Genomic DNA, 17610 nt, shown 5'->3' on the forward strand with positions numbered 1-17610 from the left:
CGCGCGTGTTGCGCCAGATAAAGGAAAGCGAAAGTGTTGGCGCAAAAATAGAAGTGCAAAACGTAAGTAACGCGAGGTAAGCGTAAGGCGTTTTCGATGTATAAAACGACTTCGCGCAACCGATTTCGTTCGAATGCCTCGTGGCTCGATCAGTCGGTGCGCCGCGATCGCTTTTACTCCCGATCCACTCCGCCGCAAGCTGCAGTTCGCTTCAAACCGTGTGATCGATCGTGTGTGTGTCATCATCCTCCTCCTCCTCCTCCTCCTCCTCTTCCTCCTCTTCTCCTCCTCTTCTCCTCCTCCTCCTCCTCCTTTCATCGCCAACCGTGCGTGTCGTCGACCGTTACCACTTCCTCGGCCGCAACGAATTCGCGCCACGCTACTCGCGGCCATCCTCGAGATCTCGAAGGATCTACTTCAACGAGTCTCACTCCAACGCGTCACTCGATCCAATCTTCTAGGATCGAGCCTATCAGAATCCTCGAAGATCGATCGGCAAATCTCGAGGTGGATCCCCTTCCATCTCGATTAGAGAGGATCATCTGGAGCATCGTTTGCAGGGGGTGCCACGATCGGCGAGGCCAAGAGCCGCGTCAACTGATCAAAAGTCCAGCGCCGATTCCATCGCCATCGATCCCCCCACTTCGCCCCGGCGGAAGTGCTTCGCGGCCAATCCACGGGGAGGAATTAAGCTTAGGGCTCGCATCGATAAAATAAATCCTTTGTCGATCGATATAAAAGCGAGCGAACGCAGGACATGTCCGCGAGAGTCGATCCGGCACGGTGGTCGAAACTCGTAACGAGGAGATTGCCGTTGGTCGCGACACCCTCGAGGCGATCGTCGTCGATCTTCTTCTCGGTTAGGAATCTTCCGAGACACGCCGATTACGCCGGAAACAGGCAACAGGCGAGACGATTCGGGGCGATACTGAGACACGGAACGCTCGAACCGATCTTCAACGAGATGCCGCACGCGGTCGACATTTATTATCCGCAGTGAGTAGTATAACATTCAGTGTCCTAGAGATTGTGCCAATTCATTCTTTCCCTCCAATTTGATCGGTTTTGTTTGGAGAGGATGGCTGAGATGCTTTGGTGAACACGGTGGTATTTGGTCAGTATTCCATTTTGACGTAACGAAGTTTTGGATAATGTTTCTCAAAATTTAACGGATGCTTATTATCCACATTTAACGAATTTTTAATAAAAGTTTTTTCAATTCGTTTTGAAAAATAACGCGGATAAAGTGTTAAAATTGATTCAAATTGATACGGAATATAAATTCCTGTTCAAGTATCGATGAAATTTTAAGATGAAATTAAGAGATGATGGTGTTATTTCCTGTTTATATTATATCTTTAACAGGAATTAATATTAGATCGAGGATAGGGAAAATTCCGAAACAATTGTCGCAATCACGAAATACATCAAACTATAAGAAGTGATATGTGAAAGATACTTAGTCAGAACTTATTCATTTGACTCTATTTGACTATATTGCTATTGCATAATCTCTAATGCAATTTCTAATGCAATCTTCGTTACGCAATTTATATGTGCATTATTTGTTATTGATTTGTTATAATATTATTAAATGACAGTTTTATATAGAACCGAAAACGAATCGATTTAATTTGCAACAATTACGCACGATCATTTAGTTAATATAATAATCAAAATGATACTGTTTCAGCGAAAATATTATTAAATGCAATCTTATCTGTGTAATGGGCGATCCTCAACAATCGATTAACAACATTCTCGATTCACTGGTTTCAAGTTTTCAATTTTAAGTTTCAAATTTTATTGTTTATTTAAACTTTCTTCGTTATCCCTTTGTTGCGAATATTCCTCCTAATTTAAATATCCTATTCAAATAATTATTATTCGTTCTACTAACTGGCATATAATAATAATAAATAATAATAATAATAACTTCTACAATACTTTCACCGAACTAATGGAAATAAGAGTTTAGAGTTTCTTAATTGATACTTTTTCCTTTAATAAAAAGACACATATTCTACGATAACGATTATGTTCATTGAAGCGTGGAAATTTTTGTAACAAAGTTAGTACATGTACTTATATTATATATTATAAAGACAACAGGTTTTCCTAGTAAAAGGAAAGGATACATTTTATTACGATGGAATATGCGAGATGATGAAAGTTGGGAGATATTTTTTTTTTAAGTTTATCAATGAAAAGTAAACGGACAAGTATCGGTTATTAAGATTAAATATAGAGATAATCCATCTTCACTTTGTGAACGATGCAAAGATTCATTTTTTAAGCTTTCTGAAATATTGGAGTGAGAGCCAATCAGTTATGCTTTTAACAAGTTCTCTATAGAGCCACCTGTTACTTTGACCTAATATCTGTCTATCTATCTATGATGAAAGTTTTAGAAATTAAGAATAGATATTCGTGAAAATAAATATTGCAATATGAGAAATAGAATATAAAATATATTATATCGAATAATTAAGAGAAAAACACATTATACAAAGAATATTTTAAACGTATAGAAATAAATTCAAATTTAAATATTGAAGAATATATGTGTGATATTAAAAAATAACATAGCTTAAGCGTTTTAAAATTTACAGAAAAGAATATATTTAAATTAAAATATTATATTGAAACTAATTAAAATAAAACAAAAGTTCAATCACAAAGATAAACGCAATATTACAAATGGATTAAAAAAAAAATTATATTAATTTAATTCTAATTTTATTATATACTTTACAGTTATATACTTTAAGCTACAAATAAAATTTAATATTGTTTCCAGAGTTTCCACATTGGTCACTAATGTAGCGAAGAGTCCATCCTTCAACAATAATTACGAATATATAGGGAAGATACCTTTGTTAAATACACTATCGGAATGCCTCAGTCCAAAAGTTCGTTCATATATAGAGGAATGTGCATCCCTTTGTTGTCCCAAAGATATTTATATTTGCGATGGAAGCGACATAGAATACGATCACCTGTTGAAACTCATGGAAAAGAGTGGAACTATATCACCCTTAACAAAATATGAAAATTGGTAAATGTATTTGAATAATAATTTCATAATCATTATGAAATTTAATTCAATTATTATAACTTTTAAAAAGAAACGTTTTCTTTCGTATAAGTATCTTTTTAAATCTAATTCTTTTTAATCAAATTATAAATAAAAAAATTTCAATTTTATTATGTTATGAATTTTCACAAAATTTTCTTAAATAATCTGTCTTACAAAGGCAAGTATAAGACACATAGGATATGTTCAATCATTGAAGTAAAAAAATATTTATGAAGAAACGATTAATAAAATATTTTTGTTTTCTTTTATGCAGTAATCTTGAAATTTTTAATTTCTTGAGTTATTTAAAATCTAAAATAGAAATAAAATGTTCAATTATTTAAATACAGTATATTTTATTTTTAGCTGGCTTGCTAGGACGAATCCTGCAGACGTAGCACGAGTTGAGAAATTCACGTTTATCAGCACAGAACGTAAATCCGATACAGTTCCCACTACACGCAAAGATGTTACTGGAGAATTGGGTAATTGGATTTCTCCGACTGACATGGACAAAGCAATCCTTGAACGTTTTCCAGGATGCATGAAAGGTAATTTTAAAGGAATTTTGAAGATGTATTTCTGAATCGATTTAATGAATAAAAGAAATTGATGAGCCCACATTTATAATACAGGTCGGACAATGTATGTCATTCCATTCAGTATGGGTCCAGTGGGTTCAATTCTTTCAAAAATTGGAATAGAGATTACAGACTCTCCATACGTTGTTTGTTCCATGAGAATAATGACCAGAATGGGTAGAAAAGTTCTAGAAGCTCTTGAGAATGATAATTTTGTCAAATGTTTGCATTCTGTCGGCGTTCCAAAGACTGATTCAAAAGTTAATGTTAATTGTTCCTGGCCCTGTGATCCAGAGAGAACGATCATTCTTCATAAACCAGCCAAAAATGAAATAGTCTCTTACGGGAGCGGTTACGGTGGAAATTCTTTACTCGGTAAAAAATGTTTTGCCTTGAGAATTGGTTCAACTATCGCCAGAAATGAAGGCTGGCTTGCAGAACATATGCTTGTATGTAATTAATCATTCACAATTTAACATTGAAACTGAGAGTTGAGAAACTCATATTCTTTTCTCTAATTATGTCTCCAAATATAGTCGCATCATTACAAACATTAAGATTTGACTTCAATATTTATTATATTCCATTGATGATATATTAAATGCAAAGGAATATATTAAAATTAAATTGTTTTTTTTATTATATATACTTCTATAAAAATTTATTTTCAACATTGGTGTTCGCAAGTATATCAGTTGTTTAAAAGATTCTACATTAATTATCTTTTATAGATATTGGCTATCACAAATCCAAAAGGTAAAAAGCGTTATATTACTGCTGCATTCCCTAGCGCGTGTGGCAAGACCAATCTGGCCATGATGAAGCCGACATTACCAGGATACAAAATCGAATGCGTAGGTGATGATATCGCTTGGATGAAATTCGATAAGGAAGGTAGACTTCGTGCCATAAATCCAGAATATGGATTCTTTGGTGTTGCACCTGGAACTAGCTTCGCCACTAATCCTAACGCCATGAAAACTATTTTTAAAAATACTGTCTTCACCAATGTAGCTTCCACTAGTGATGGTGGAATCTTTTGGGAAGGATTGGAGAAAGAAGTTAGTGATGATATTGAAGTAAGAGTTTGTTACTATATTTTATAATTTTTCTTCTTCAAAAATTAATCACGTCTCATTTATGGAATTAGTTGAATTACAGTAAATAACGACATTTATATAGATCACCGATTGGCAAGGCAAGAAATGGATCAGAGAATCCAAATCGCTAGCAGCACATCCAAATTCCAGATTTTGTTCTCCAGCTGGACAGTGTCCTATTATCGATCCAGCTTGGGAAGATCCAAATGGTGTTCCCATAGATGCTATTCTTTTTGGAGGTCGAAGACCAGAAGGTGTTCCTCTTGTATATGAAGCTAGAAATTGGCAACATGGTGTTTTCATTGGAGCTTCGATGAAGTCTGAAGCTACTGCTGCAGCAGAACATAAGGTAATAACACGAAAGATGTTAAGTAATAATTTAATAATAAAATAATAATTATAATTATTAAAATAATAATAATAATAATTAAAATAATAATAATAAAAATCACTTAGAAAATCACTTCATATTGAATTAGATGATATGCATTTTTTTTTGAAACTAATTTGATTATTTAAAAAAAATCATAAAAGAAAAATAAACATTTTTTGTAATCATTTATCTTATAATTTTATCTTTGGAAATTAAATGATTTATTCAATAATTATGAATTAGGGAAAGATAATCATGCACGATCCGTTTGCTATGAGACCCTTCTTTGGCTACAATTTTGGATATTATCTCGATCATTGGTTAAGTATGGCCAAAATGAAGAATGTCAACCTACCAACTATATTTCACGTGAATTGGTTCAGAAAGAATGCGGATGGCAAATACCTTTGGCCAGGATTCGGTGAGAATTCTCGTGTTCTGGATTGGATTTTTCGCAGAATCGAAGGCGAGGATATTGCTACAAATTCTCCTATAGGTCTATTACCTAAATTAGAATCGTTCAATTTGGAAAACTTGAAAATGAAAATAGACATGGAAGAGTTATTCAGATTACCGAAAAGCTTCTGGCAGGACGAAGTTAAAGAGCTTAGAGAATATTTCGATGCACAAGTCGGTGATGATTTGCCTTCAATCATTCGTGTAGAGCTTGAGCTTCTTAGTTCTAATATAGATCAACTTTAAAATAATATTATTTTTTATATTTTTAACATAACATCAAATTTGATTAAAATTAATTTTTTTTACCGAAACTAAACGAGGAAAGATTAAAAAAATTTTAAAATTATGAATCAAATTATTAAGATTCATATTAAATTCAGAAATCATAATCTAGCTAATTGTTAGATTTTTCCATTATATCGAAATGTAATATATTACATTGATATTTGAATTAGAACATCATTCACATTCATTGAAATATTTTCCGAATATCTTTCGTATTTAACATCGCTTTCATTATTAGAAAATACTTATAATTTTATGATTATTTGGAATAGGTTTTTTTTAGAGAAGGATCGTGTACGAGTATGCAAATTAATATAGAATGAAATAATTTATCATTTAGAATAAAAAAAATATGTATTTTCAATATACATTTTAAATAAAAAATAACTATAATGAATAAATATTTTTCATATTTTTTTAAGTAATTATTAATTAGATAAATAAATTAATTAGATAATACTAACATTGAAACACAATAAATAGAATTTAATAATTTTTATTTCAAATAAAAGATCGAAAATTCTTCTAATAATTGTATTTATTGACCTAATATTTTAATTACCTAAATAATATTTATGAAAGACTTCAAATATAAGACATTTAAAATTGTACATTTGAATATATATAGATATATTACAAAATTTTTGCGATCATATACATATACAATTAAAGATTTATCATATCACTTAACATTTAATACATTAAGTTTAATGAAATAAACAAAAGAGAGCAGATATCTTATTGAAATTGTTTCGTAATTTCTTATTAAAATTTAAATAACGTTTTAAAAATTTAAATAACGTTAAATATACGATGTATATATGTATAATTAATATAATAAAAAATAAATATAACATAACTAAAAACAATAATATATATTTTGTTGATAGATTAAATATTTTTTTTTTTTTTACTTTGCTTATTATTATTTTAGTAGTATATAATATTATACCCGTATTTTAAGTATTGATAAATAAATTGAAAAACACTCTATTAAATTTAATATGAATATAACATATTATACATATATATATTATGCAATAAAATAAATGAATAACTAAGAAAAAATATCGCATGTATCAAATATATGAATTTTAAGATAGAAGAATTTAGATATTATTCAATACTAATTCTAAAATGGCTATTCTCTTTTTGATAATTTTAAATTTTATATAAATAGAACAGAAAAACTATTATTTCGAAAATCTAAAATAGATTATATATAAATATTATTTTATATTAGATTTGACAAATTAATAAAATACACAATATTAGTGATTTAAAAAAACTAAATAAAGGTAATTATAATTTTTTAATATAATTTTAATATAAGTATTTCTATCATTTATTTAAAAAAAATTTTATAATTGTAATTCATATTTAATTATTATTTTATTAATTATTATATATTATTAAATTTTTTAATTTACATTATTTTGTGCAAAAAATGAAAAACATTATTTTATTTTAAGCCATTATAATTTTACCTTCATTTAATTTCACAATATGCATTGATTAATTTCTAAAATCTTCTTTTAGAATTAATTTTTATTAAATTATAATAGAGTTCTCTAATATACATAAATACATTATTCTTTTGTTATTTTTCATTTCCATGCAATTCTACTTTAAAAATAGAACACAATATATTTATGAACCTGCTCCATTTAGAACCAAGAGTTTCTTATTTCATGAATTATATTCTATGTACAAATTTAATTCTATTCTTCTACTTATGAATACATTGATCATCTAATTAACATCAGTTAAGAGGTCACAAAGAATCAGTTATCACTTTATTAGTGAGATATTCTTTTTAATCTTTAAGATTAATTAATATGTTCTAGTATATACTTTAAAGACTAGATCTTTCATCAGTTCTTAATATTTTGCACCAATTTCATAAGATTACACAGATAATATTTGTGTCATCTTTTTCTTATCTTTCTTAATCTTTTTTTTTCTTTTTTTTTTTTTTTTATATATATACTTTACAATATTACTATAACTACTATACAATTATATATAGATGCACATTTAAGAATTAATTAACATTTGGTTAATAAATATATTAACGCTTTCGTGATTGCATTCCACAATATTATTATACATATCTGACGTTCTTTGTGAGCATTGATACATCTCTCATTCAATTCTAATATCTCTATTTTCTTGTAATTTATTTTTTATTTAAAATTCTTCTTTAAAATTTAAAAAAGAGTATGAACTTTGATTCTTAATAAAATCGTAACAATATTATCGATCACGAAAATAAATATTATGAAATATGGAAATGAATTTCATATTTCAAATATATATTTTGCTTATAATCATTTACATATTAAGATCCAATATCTTAATTTTTTTGTTTAATTAAAAAATTATAATAAGATGCAAAAAAAAAAACTCTTTATAACAAGCAATTGATCTATAAAAATTTTAGCATATGAATGCAAATGAAATATAATATCTATCATATAATTAAATTAAAATTCCATATAAGTTAAAATTCATTAATAATCATATTATATTACTCAAGAGAATTGACAATAAAATTTGCGAACTTTTCAATTCTAAAATTTGTATAATTTGATAAAATTATTTCAAAATGAAGTATAAAAAGAAATAATTTTTAATTCATTATTTTTCTTGTTAAATTGTTGTATTTGTTTTTAAATATAGGTCTGAATTTCTTAATATTTAATTGAAAATGATGCATTTTATTACAACTTTTTGAATCTCACGAATGTAAATATAGAATGAAAGTATGCATAATGCATAATATTATATATAATTATAATATTATTTGTTAGTTTATAATATATATTAGCAAAAAATATTTGAAATATTATTTTACAATAATTCATGAACACATAATATCTAGTTTCAATGAATAGTTCAATTTCAATGTGCGTAATCAAATAATTTTCTGATATTTGATAAGATGTATTTAAATAATAAAAGTGCATTATAATATCTATATAGAATTATCTATAGATAATTATATATAGATAATTTAAAAAATATGCTTTCAAAGATATAGAGAGCTTTATACTATTTTATGATACTTATCTACAATGTAATAAAGATAAGTATTGTTGCAAATTTAAACATATTGTTAATTTAATATATATTCACTATATTTCAGTTTTTTTTCAACATTTTAGATTATTAAAATTAATTTAAAAGTTTATTTTATATGTGTTATTATAGAATCTTTTGAGATCTTTAAAAAAAAGTTGCATATATCACTCTTGTTTTTTTTTGTTAAAATAAAATTCAGGTACATACTTTTCATCCATTATACTTCTTCACTAATGTTTCCAACGCTCTGGGAATACATAAAGGACACAATATTTCTGGTTTAGTAGTTTGAGATAACATTTTTTCTAAGTACTGAGCTGTACATGGAAGAACTAACGATTCGGATGTTAATAATTCAGTTTCCATCATTGGAATTATTTCATTTTTATATGCAGATAATGAAAAGTGATGTCCACATGTGAATATCATTGTGTCTTCTTCAGTTTCGAGAAATCGATATACCTCATTCGGATCCTAATTTCAAATAAAAAAATTTTATCATTTATATAAAAAATCATTTTTATAAAAATGATTATTGATTTAAATGATATAAATATATTTTTTAAAAAAAATAATATTTTATAAATATAAAATTTACCTTAATATGTACAAACGATTTAGAATCATGAATATTAGAAGATATAGTACTTATAACTCCTTCCATCATTTGCTTTGAAGTATTATTTCCACTTGAGCCTGGATATCCAGTTAATGGTGGTCCAAATTGATCAGCCGTTAAAGAAGATAATAATTTAATGAATTCAGGCATAGGTTGATCTAAAAAATATTTAATAATCTAATATAAATATCTTTAATAACATAGTAACATAATATAAAATAATTTTTTATTCCATATATTATACCAAAAAAATAAATAAATAAATAAATAAAATTTCTTACCTTGATCTATGTGATGTAGTAACATGGAACATATTTGAAAACAAAATTTAATAGAAAAATAATCAATTGCAATAAAGCTTTTGACTTTTGCATCATTTTTATTTATATCCAAATATTTTTCCATTATTTCTTGGCTATAAAAATATTTAATATTTTAATAATAAATTATATTATCTCAAAAAATATACCATATACATGTAAAGAATTTACCAAAATAATAATAATCCAAGGGGATAAAAAATTGATTGAATATGCTCTAAAAATACGTTTTCTATTGTTTGTATAACTAAATCATGTTCAATCCAAAAATTAAGTGCATCTTGTAATATTTTACATTTGATAGTATCTGTTTCATTTTCCATTTCATTTAAAAAGAACTTAATTACTTTTATAGCTTCATTGGTTATATTATTTTGCCAAAATTGTGTAATTTTTTTTTCATTGAATGCTCCACTATTTTTAGGCAATTGATCCAATGTTTTTTTCATAGAGGAAATTCCTGAATTATCTTCAGTGAATTTTCCTATTTTTTCTTGCTTTCGTAATTGATTTTCTTTCAAAATAAGATTTTCCACCCATTCCTCCGAATCAGAACTAACATCAGAATCAAAACTATCTTCGAAAATTTCTGTAGATGTATTCTCACATTTAATATCTTTGCATAATTCTTCTAATCCTCCTTGACAGTCAAATGTGTACAATTCTTGTTGAAGTAATTGAAGACTGTTCAGTGATTTGCTGGCAGGAATTTTCATTTTGTTTTTGGCAGCGCAATCCTTAACAGAATCAATCAGATTCTTCTCTACTTGTCTATTGAAAAGTTCGGTATTTTTTTTAACATGTTTTAACGAAGATTTCTTTAAATCAGATTCTTCAGTAGACTTTTGTTCCATTTCTTCATATAAATTTTCAGACTTCACTTTTGAACAAGATTGGAGACTCAGTAAATGTAAAATTTTCAATTGATAGGAAAATGCTTCAGAAATATTATGTTGCAGTAGAGCAATTTTTGAGCAAGCTTGGTAATTTCCTAATTCAATACACTAAAAATATAAAGTTAAAAAATTAATTAATTAATTAATTAATTAATTAAAAATAAACTATAAAAATTTTTATTTATTTATAGCTATAAAAATATATTTAATAAAATTAATTTCTTTAAAAAATTATATAAAATAAAAAACCAACCTTTTCTATAATTTTCGAGGAATCATACAAACCAGAGAAATATTCTAATGCATAATGTAATGTCAATTCTCCTGGTGATTTTTCAATAACACTTAAAGGACAAATAGTACCTGCCAAAGAAGATATGTCATAACTTTGATAAGAAATGATGGGAGCGGGGATATTAGGAACTTGAGTGGGCATGTCCAAAGCTACATGCGACGTATGAGGAAGTCGTACAACTCGTTTTTTAATTAATACAAGTTTATCATCGGTATCACGCATATCTTTTGCAGGAAGTCGGCCTAATTGTGCTCTACTGTTATTACCCCAAGCTAAAATTGTACCTCCTGAAAGAAAATATAATAAAAAATGAAAATTTTATGTAGAATAGAATCTGAAATTTATTTAATACAAAAAAAAAAAATGATCATTTTAAATTAATTTAAAAATCTGCATTTACAAACTTAATAAGATTTTATATTATATTTTATACTAAAGTTTATATATTTAAATATTATGTTATACTTTAATGTTTAAATATAAAATTTTAAAAAATTTTTTTAATATTTGTTATTGTATATTTATAAAACAATATATTAAATACCTGGTTGAATAGCAATTGTATAATCATATCCACAGTAAACTCCAACAGTTTTAATTATAGCATTTATTTTTTCTCTAGATTCATTATTTTCCGATTTAATTTCATTATGTACATTTCCGTTTTTCTCACTCATAATATTTTTTATATCATTTATTTCTTGTTCTTCTCCTGTACGTTTATAAGCATTATGTCTTGGAGGTACTTGTGCAAAAATCGAAACAGGATTGTAACACAGTGGAGTAGGAATCGGAACTTCTCGTCGACTACCATTGCCTATTTGTCCATCTAAATTTCTACCCCATGTATAAAGTGATCCATCTTTTGTTACAAGAGCATTATGATGACAACCAGTTGATATCTGTTATTATAATTAATAAATTACAATAAAAAATTTTAAGACTTAACGAAAATTTTAAAATAATAAAATGATAATTTTATTTGTGAAATAATTAAAGAATAAAAAATTTCATAACTGGCCTGTATGATATTTCCTTTAACTAAACTAGTATCTACAATAGTTGGTTTTAAATGAGTTTGAGCCTCTTCAAGTGATCCGACATTTACATTTCTTAAACACACATTATCTAATTGTTTTCTTCGTGATTCTGTATTAATTCCACTTTTTGCTTGTGCATTTTTATTTTGTGCATCATTTTCTAAAACTTCTTCATTTGTATCATTCATATTTGTGGAATCTGCAACTTTTTCGAACTCATCAATATTTTCTAACTGTTTTATATCTCGTTGTTCCAATATTCGAGTCCGCTTTTGTGTTTGTGCTTGCAATCGAAGAACTTGAGGACTAGCTCCCCAGATATATAACTTATTTGTACAACTAACTGCAAGCTAAACAAAATGATAATATTGACAATTATTGAAATTATGTAATTCATTTTTATTAATTTATTTTAATATAATAAATGATTTTATAAAATTTTTTACTTACATTATGAAAATATCCAGTTGCAATAAGAATTATTCTTTCTGATAATGAGATTTTTATTGGTACTGAACTTTTAATATTATTGCCCACACCTAATTGTCCAAAAATATTACAACCAAATGCATATATAATACCTTCTATTGAAAGAGCCAATGTATGTGCATGACCGGCAGTAATAAAACGTATAACTATACCAAGTAAAGATGTAACTAATGTAGGAGTCATTTTTTTATCAGTATTACCATGACCTAATTGACCATGAACACCCCAACCCCATGTAAAGACCCTTCCATCCGAAGTTAATGCAACAGAATGATATTGTCCAGCTACTGCATCAACAATGACTTCTTGAGCCAAAGAAGTAATCAATTCAGGAGTTGAGCATTGTAAAATTTTACCCAAACCCAATTGACCAAACTGACTTGATCCCCATGCATAAACGCCATTATTAGTTACTGCCAAAGTATGACAATGACCACAAGATACACTGAGAACCTCAATTTCCATTATCCAAAAGAAAGATATAACTTGAGGTGAACCATATCTTAATACAGATGAACCAGTGCCTAATAATAATTAATGTAAATATAAGATAAATAAAAAATACAAAAATATGTGTTTAATTATATATATATATTCACCTAAACATCCTTGCACAGAACTTCCCCATGTATAAACATTTCCATTTCTGATAAGAGCAACATGAGAAAATCCTGCACACAATGGCCTTCTCTTGAAATCAACACCAGAATTAGAATTATTGTGATCCTATTTCAAATTATATAAACTTATAATTATTTACTAAAACAAAACATTAAATAGTTTATATCATGATAATTACCTTCTTAAGAGCTAATAAATCAATATTATATGTAGTAGATTCTTGATGTAAAATAGATTTTTTACAAATCAAAGTTAATAAAATTAGTAAAAAAGTTTCTATGATTTCTTCTATTAATGTATCAGCCTCATCCTATATGAAAAATGAAAATAAATATTAACTATGAATAATTAATGAATAATAATTATATATATGAATAATTAATTAATAAAACATAAGCATACATTTTCCATGAGATCTATAGAATCACATTGACTAGATTGAGAACTATGCGAAGTAGTTCTATGACGTAATCGGCATCGTACTACTCTAGGTCTTATTACTGGATTCGTTGGATCGTATAGTGTTACTAATCTCTGAAAAATATTTATTATAATATAAAAACAAAATTATTTATATTATTGTATTATAAATATGATCTAAATCTTACTTGCAATACAAAAATTTGAGAATTTTGAAGATTATCAAGTATAAATGACATGTGATTTCTAGCTAACTCAGGGTATACTAACATTGCTTGCATTAGATTTGGTTCACTTATACATATTAATAAGCCATCTAAAATAAAATAAATATTTTATAAATATTTGTATAATTATCTTCTCTTATTTTCCAATTATAATTGTTATAATTATATATTACATGGTGTTGGTTGGAAATTGCTTGTACTGAAATTATGTATTGTCCTCATAAGAATATCTAACATTTGTCCATAAAGACCCTTTTGTGTTGCTAAATGATGCAACACCTCCCATAAACATGCCTGTCCAGCGATGTTAACTGCTAATAACTCATCATAAAAAGAATTTGTAGATAAAAAATATCTACAATTCAAATAATTTTTATTACATAATTTTCTTTATAAAATTTCTAGTTATATCTAAAAAAGTTTTAATTAAATGCTTACAAAAATTCTTTATATATAGCTTTGGACTTCTGAGATGAAATTCTAAGCGTCCGTTCAATAAAAGCTAAAACACATAAATTAGAAAGATGTATTCTTGGTGCAACAGGTAATTCACTAATAGCTGGAGAAGCTAAACAATGTGTCAGACAACGTAGTAAATCTGCTGTATATCCAACAGATGCAAATTTTAACATGCTCTTCATTATTCTACACTGAAAAAAAATATATAAAAATTAAAATATATCAATCTGTATTACAGAAATTATATAATATTATGTATCTTTTTTATATCTACTTACTTTAGACAATTTATAACAAGCTACTGCACGTGGAAATTCTTTATTCATTAAAAGTATATCACCAGCTTGCTCTAATAATTGTTGTGCATTTATACCAAATATTATAGCTAATTTTGCTGCTTTTTCGAGTTCATTATTTTTTAATACTAATTCCATAAAAATTGATAATATTGGTTTTCTATAAAACCAAAAAAAATATAATTATTATAAATAATTATATTATTATTCATATATTATATATATAATTATTATTCATATTAAAATAATAAAATATAATAAATATAATATTAACCTTAAAACAATTTTATATACAGAATGATTTGTTACAATTATACATGTATCCACATGAGGTAATTCAATTTTAATATCTTTTATTCCTTTTGGTAATGTATATTTATTTTTAATTTCTTCAGAAAGTATTGTTGATGAATTATTTGTACAATCAATAGCTCTGTACACAGCACGTATTACTTCTTTACTATTTATTAAAGAAAAATGACCAACAATACATTCTGGATTAAATTTACCATTATCATTCCTACGAGTTTCAGATAATCTATCTGATATTACATATATTATACGTTGACTAACATCAGTAATAAAAAAAAATCGTTGAGTTAATAAAATGTTTCTACATGATTCAAATACTTTATGTGCTGATAGAGGTACAGTAGTAAAATTAGGTCCATATACCTATAATTATAAAATTATTTTTATATCATATTTATTATTTCAATAAAAATTAATTATTTTTAATCAATAAAAATTAATTAATTAATTTCTATACCAATATTTGACTTGTAATAGAATGATAACATGTATATAATTGATGTCCTTCTCTGTCTAATTGAGACATTAGAAATACTTCTTTTGACATCACTTCTGGTGTTATTTGATTCTGATTTACTTCTGTTGAAGATTCAGAATTAATAGTTGTATTTTGAGTATTTCGATTATTTGTAATATCTGCAAAATTAATAAAATTTCATTAATGATCAACAATAAAATTTGATTTTAACATCATATTATATAATATATATAACCATGATACTGCAAATTTTCTCCTAATGTCTGACTTTTTGTTTCTATTAATTTTTGTCTGAGTATTGCAAGTTTATCCACAGACAATTGCTTGAGTCCTTGCAATCTAGATCTAGTAGAAGCAAATATTTTGGTGTTATCATATATGTTATCATTTGTATGTAATGCATTATATGATTCTCCATTTTCTAAATGATGCAAACAACTATATGTACGCTGTTCTAAAAGTAATCTCCATTGTCTTCTGGATTGACTTGTTATCAGAAGAGATACAATGTCATTACTTTGGTCACGACAAATATGCAGACTAATGATATTTCCTTTAATTTGTGTAACATTTGTTTGATGGCCAGTTTCAAGATTAATAAATATGATTTCTCCATATTCTGTCCCAATAATACCAATTTCAGCAGGTATTAGTATACTTTGCCACCATACTATTGCAGTAGGTCTAAAAATTTTAAATTATAAAATAAAATAAAATAAATATTAAATCACAAGTAATTTCTTTCAATTATGATATATACTTTGAATGAGATGATTGTGAACTAATAGAAGGAAAAGAAGTTATATCATCACTAGTCCATCTCTTATCTTTCTCACAATTTTCATCTACAAAGCACAGAGCAGGAATTATATATACAGATCCATCAACACTTGTAGATAATAACCATGATCCCATTGAATGAAAACATAAAGCTGAGATTTGTTTATGAGATCCTTGAAACCAAGGTATTCTTCTAATAATTGCAGTAGATGTTGAATTTTTTTTATAATATAAAAAAATTTCAGCATTTCCTGTTGTAAGTGCTAAAAATAATCTTTTTCCATATTCACATTGTGCACTATGTTGTATATTTGTTGCTTTAATTAAACATTGTAACTTAAATAAATTTTTTTCACTAAAATTTGTCATTGGCTGAAAGCCTTCTGTGCCTATTTCTGCAATCATTATATTAAAAATGATAATTTTAATACTACCTGAAATATAAAATGATTTAAATAGATAAATTTGATCTGAAATTTCATAAATTTAAAAGAAAAATTTATTAAAAATATCATATTGTAAAAAGAAAAAATACAAAAATATATATTTATAATGTTCAAGTTAATATAATTTTTATCAAATCTCTTTTTATCAAATACAAGTTTATAAAAATTTATATATTAGTTTTAAGTTTTAAGTTTTAAAAATTTATATATATCAAATATTTAATGTAATTAAAATGTACTTATAATATAAATTTAAAAAGTAAATAGATAGGGAATTAATTATAAAATTCCACAAATTTAAACATTTAAATCAATATAATTATTAATTATAATTATAAAATTATTTTAAATATATAATAAATTATTTGTAACACAATCTAAAACATGCAATATTTATATAACATATAAAAATTTATATAACATTTATTATATTTCATTTACTATTACGATTGCGCGATATGTTAAACACATAAATAAAAAAGTTATTATGAGCTATTATACCTGTATTTATGCAATTGTAAAATAATATAATTGATGAGAAAATTTTGCCTATTAAGAAATTCTTTTTGCGCCAAAAAGAAATTATTGGAAAAGGAATCTAAAACAAATTTCACATTGCGCATTCCGTCGAAACGTATTATTTTTTTCGCACGTAAGATATTAAAAACACTGATTATTTACATTACATTTTTACAAAATACTGCCATCAAATTTCTAAATGTCAGAATATCAAGGTTAGATTGCATTATAATCAACAGTGCAGCCATTTGAAAAAATCAAAAGCACTAGTATATTATATAAATTGACATTCTGTGATATTGATAGCATTTAATATTGTAATTTTTTTCCTAAATTATTCAATTAAAATTTAAATAAATTTAATAGAAACTATTTATATTTTTTTTAAATTTTAGAAAATAATATTAAACTTTTTGAATTTTTTGTAAAGGA

At 26.1% G+C, this 17610-nt stretch overlaps 2 protein-coding genes across 5 annotated transcripts; one reads left to right on the plus strand and one right to left on the minus strand.

Moving 5' to 3' along the window:
- Nucleotides 1–160: 160 nt before the first annotated feature.
- LOC122712699 (phosphoenolpyruvate carboxykinase [GTP]-like) lies at nt 161–6161 on the plus strand. 2 transcript variants are annotated; one of them, XM_043932506.1, is made up of 8 exons: nt 161–996; nt 2801–3058; nt 3446–3630; nt 3715–4109; nt 4392–4554; nt 4675–4739; nt 4843–5109; nt 5377–6161. In XM_043932506.1, the coding sequence occupies exons 1-8, from the start codon at nt 758–760 to the stop codon at nt 5833–5835; spliced, it is 2031 nt and encodes a 676-aa protein (XP_043788441.1). In that variant the 5' UTR covers nt 161–757; the 3' UTR covers nt 5836–6161. The 2 variants fall into 2 exon arrangements, with proteins under 2 accessions (XP_043788441.1, XP_043788440.1); XM_043932505.1 differs by having other exon boundaries at nt 163–996; nt 4392–4739.
- Nucleotides 6162–8814: 2653 nt separating this feature from the next.
- Nucleotides 8815–17359, minus strand: LOC122712731. Of its 3 annotated transcripts, none has more exons than XM_043932571.1 (20): nt 17161–17359; nt 16194–16608; nt 15669–16117; nt 15413–15591; nt 14918–15318; nt 14626–14803; nt 14327–14538; nt 14062–14243; nt 13850–13977; nt 13644–13775; nt 13420–13551; nt 13220–13346; nt 12582–13144; nt 12113–12481; nt 11636–11993; nt 11050–11378; nt 10072–10904; nt 9862–9995; nt 9560–9738; nt 8815–9435 (listed from the first exon to the last, which is right to left on the minus strand). In XM_043932571.1, exons 2-20 carry the CDS (start codon nt 16580–16582, stop codon nt 9172–9174), a joined length of 5538 nt encoding a protein of 1845 aa, XP_043788506.1. In that variant the 5' UTR covers nt 16583–16608; nt 17161–17359; the 3' UTR covers nt 8815–9171. The 3 variants fall into 3 exon arrangements, with proteins under 3 accessions (XP_043788506.1, XP_043788505.1, XP_043788507.1); XM_043932570.1 differs by having other exon boundaries at nt 16194–16647; XM_043932572.1 differs by lacking the exons at nt 16194–16608; nt 17161–17359 and having other exon boundaries at nt 8817–9435; nt 15669–15778; nt 15882–16051.
- Nucleotides 17360–17610: the final 251 nt, after the last annotated feature.

The sequence above is a fragment of the Apis laboriosa genome, unplaced genomic scaffold, assembly GCF_014066325.1.
Source record: "Apis laboriosa isolate Shangri-la unplaced genomic scaffold, ASM1406632v1 scaffold204_cov149, whole genome shotgun sequence".
NCBI lineage: Eukaryota > Metazoa > Arthropoda > Insecta > Hymenoptera > Apidae > Apis > Apis laboriosa.